The 3,308-nt window shown below is 52.0% G+C and overlaps 1 protein-coding gene across 1 annotated transcript; it reads left to right on the plus strand.

Moving 5' to 3' along the window:
- The first annotated feature begins 681 nt into the window (after positions 1 to 681).
- Positions 682 to 2,454, plus strand: LOC101763192. Its single transcript, XM_004977132.3, has 2 exons — positions 682 to 946; positions 1,959 to 2,454. Exons 1-2 carry the CDS (start codon positions 827 to 829, stop codon positions 2,187 to 2,189), a joined length of 351 nt encoding a protein of 116 aa, XP_004977189.1. The 5' UTR covers positions 682 to 826; the 3' UTR covers positions 2,190 to 2,454.
- The last annotated feature ends 854 nt before the right edge of the window (positions 2,455 to 3,308 follow it).

A 3,308-nucleotide genomic window follows, 5' to 3' on the forward strand; every position in this document is an offset into this window, starting at 1 on the left:
TCGCCGGCGGCCGGACTCAACAGGACTCCGATCGAGCACAGCCGCTTCAAGTCCGTCTTGACCTCCTCCTCCTCCTCCTCGCTCTCGCCCCTTCTTCTTCTTGTCACCAAATGTGAATTGCTCACGGCTGCAGCAAGCGTAACGTGCATGCAGCAGCTACGTAGTAGTATATGATCTGCTCTCTGCTCCGAGATGTTTGGCGAAAGAGCCATGCACATGCATCCGTGCCTATCCACAGGAGCGAGATTGCCCTGCAGCCCAGCACATGCATGTGGGATCCCGATCCGGTCCTACCGGTAAACTGGTAACGAACCGACCGATCAAAGCAGCGAGTCCTGGCACGCAATATCCCGGGACCCGGCGCCCCCGCGCGAGTAAACCGCGTACGCGGCGAGCCTCCATTGGCCGCGGACGGTGGCCACCACGGAGACGCCACTACGTGTCCCCGCCCGTGGCTGACTCCGAACCACAGCCACAGGTACCTCGGACGCTGGCGGGCCCGCACACCGGTCGCCCGAACGCAGGCGCAGCGCGGCGCCGCGTGGCCGGGCGCGACCCCCACTCCGGGGGCGCCACGTGGGCGCCGGACCACCCGTACGGCGGCGACACGTCGTGGGTGTCTCCCCTGCCGGGGCCTGGTATATATAGCCCGCGGCTCCATCGGCGGGTAGGCGCCTCTTGCAGGCAGAGAGGAGCAGAGAGCACAGGAGAAGCGCGCGCATCGATTCAGAAGCTGAGCGCGGGGTATACCTACGTATTTACGCGCGGGGTATTATTTCATTCCGGTATTTACACGAGTATTATACCGAAAGAGGAGGAGTCGATAATGGCGCCGGCGGAGATGGCAGCGACGACGGCGACGAGCAGGGTGGAGGCGGCGGGGCGGATGCCGTCCATCGAGTGGGAGCCCAAGACGCTGACGCTCGACCAGATCAAGTTCGCCAGGGTAAGCACCGCGTCCATGCATGCAACACAATCTTCTTTTGCATCCTTTAAGTGCGTGCCAGAATTCTGCGATGATGCATCTATCGTATGTGTTTTGACTCCATCTTTTCTCTCAAAAATAATGGGCTCTTCTCGCTTCCTTAATCATCAATTTGTATTCCCAGATTGCAAATTCAATTCATGATCCAAAAATAATCCAGTTTGAAGGCCTACTTGTTTTTTTATAAAGATAAACTGTAAAATTTCAAATGATTAGGCAACCACGAAAATACAAATACAAATACTATAAAGCATTATAAAAGTATATATTCCCTTTCAAAAAAGTACCAGGATACAAATAATATGAATAATTTCCAATAATTGAAGTGTCACTGTTCCTGAAAGCCTGTTCACTTGGGCAGTCCATTCCACGTGCTTAGGTACAATTGCATCGCTCCATCTTTCTCTCCAGTGACTCACCTATCGCCTATGTGCACGCTGCACCTTTCTCCATCCACAAATGCACAAAAAGAAAATTCTAAAAGGGCTCAATTTTTTGTAGTGTTTGCCTCATTTCCTATTCCCTGGCTTTAATAGACTCATGGTGATCAATTTTTATCTAAGCAAACAAAGAAAATAATGTAGCATATGGCTAACTACGCATGCGAGCGAACGTGTATATAGCATACACACAGTACAATGATTGGCGTGCTACGTGTCCACGAAGGGGTCTCTGTCACTTGACCTAAACATGAACCCCATGCGCCCGACGGGCCACACGTCCACGGCCGTGACGGAGACGTGTGTGACCCACCACGTACGTCGTCGTCCTCCATACGTGTCTTTGCATACGTACTGTACACGTACGCACATACGTACGTGTTCATGTTAACAACGTACTCACGCGCGCACTATACGTACGTAGCAGGGGGTCCGAATGGAAGTGGAGTGAACACGAACAAAACTAAAGCAGATTCTTCGGAAAGATGACCAGTGATTTCACATGGTTTCGTTTTCTTTTCTAAATTTTGCAGGAGGCGGCGCTGTACGTGGTGAGCACCAAGACGGAGGAGGAGGCGATCCGGATCTTCACCGAGGGGCTCAAGCCCGTACAGGTGGCCGTCAGCAAGTCCAACTCCTTCGACTCCTCGTCCGACGACGACGTCGAGCTCGGCTGCTACGACGCCAAAAGCCGCGGCGGCAGCAAAGGTGGTAGCCGCCGCCGGCGTTCCATCGACAAGGACTTCGCTACGGCGCCCTTCTAGTTCTTATAGTAGAAATAGTAGTACACGACGCTGCGTGCGTAGTTCTTCTTCTTCTTCTTCTTCTTCTTCTCCTCCTCCTGTTTTCTTTTGGCTGCTGGCTTGGTTTGTCGTTGTTTAGAGGAGCCGGCGTTTAGCATCAACCAGCTGGTTAGCGCGGCAAATTTTGGAGGCGCAAGGCTTTAATTAGCTAAAAGAGATGTGAAGAGCTAGCGTTCGTGTAAATATCAAAAGCTAGAACTTCATAATCACTGGTCCTTCTGTTTCACGATATTTCCGTTTGCTATATTTAGTTTATCTTTGGAATTAGATAGGATGCATGCGTAACAATGATTGGTATCTTGTTCGGTATTTTGAAGAGAGATCAAATGCAGAGCTTGGTCTTTCGAGGAACAGGGCACTCGAGGTGCGCGTCTGCATCAAGGGATGCAAGTATTCTTTTTCTAGGCCACTGGCTGTCCGGGTTGGTCCAAAACTTATCTGAATGAATCAATCTGAATTTTGAAGCTGTCACACCCTGAAATTCTCGACCCATCTCTGCATCTCTCTCCCGTCCGCCTGACCTGCTTCCCATCACGTGGAACCCACCTGCCGCCGCTTTGCCTCCCACCTCAGCAGCATCTTTCCCGCGGCTCCTCGAGCCTACGGCGCCCTTGCCACCCACCGCCCGTGCCGCCGCAGACGGTGCCGGCCGTGAGCCTCCCATCTCGCCGCCGCCAATGAGGCCGTCTCCCTCGTCCGCCAGAGGTGCTAGGCCTCACTCTTCACATCAGGGTCAGGTTAGGTATCACCCTTGCGGCCTTGCCTCATGGCAGCGTTCAATTTTTCCCCTTTCCGACTTCCACGGATTAGCAGTAACGCAAAACGTGTAATGTGAAGGGGTGTGGACGTGTTGCTAATTGAAATTTCTACTGAACAAGGCTCACATGGTTCACATGGCTACTGAACAAGGCTCATATGGTTCTCATTCCAAAAACACCCGCGGCATCTGGTATGAGCAATTTTCGCCCAATCAGCTTGACACATAGTATTGCAAAGATCATCTCCAAACAGTTGGCAAACAGACTTTCACCACACTTGCATTATCTAATCTCTAGGAAACAAAATGCTTTCATTAAAAGA

The sequence above is a fragment of the Setaria italica genome, chromosome VII (genome assembly GCF_000263155.2).
Source record: "Setaria italica strain Yugu1 chromosome VII, Setaria_italica_v2.0, whole genome shotgun sequence".
Classification (NCBI taxonomy): Eukaryota; Viridiplantae; Streptophyta; class Magnoliopsida; order Poales; family Poaceae; genus Setaria; species Setaria italica.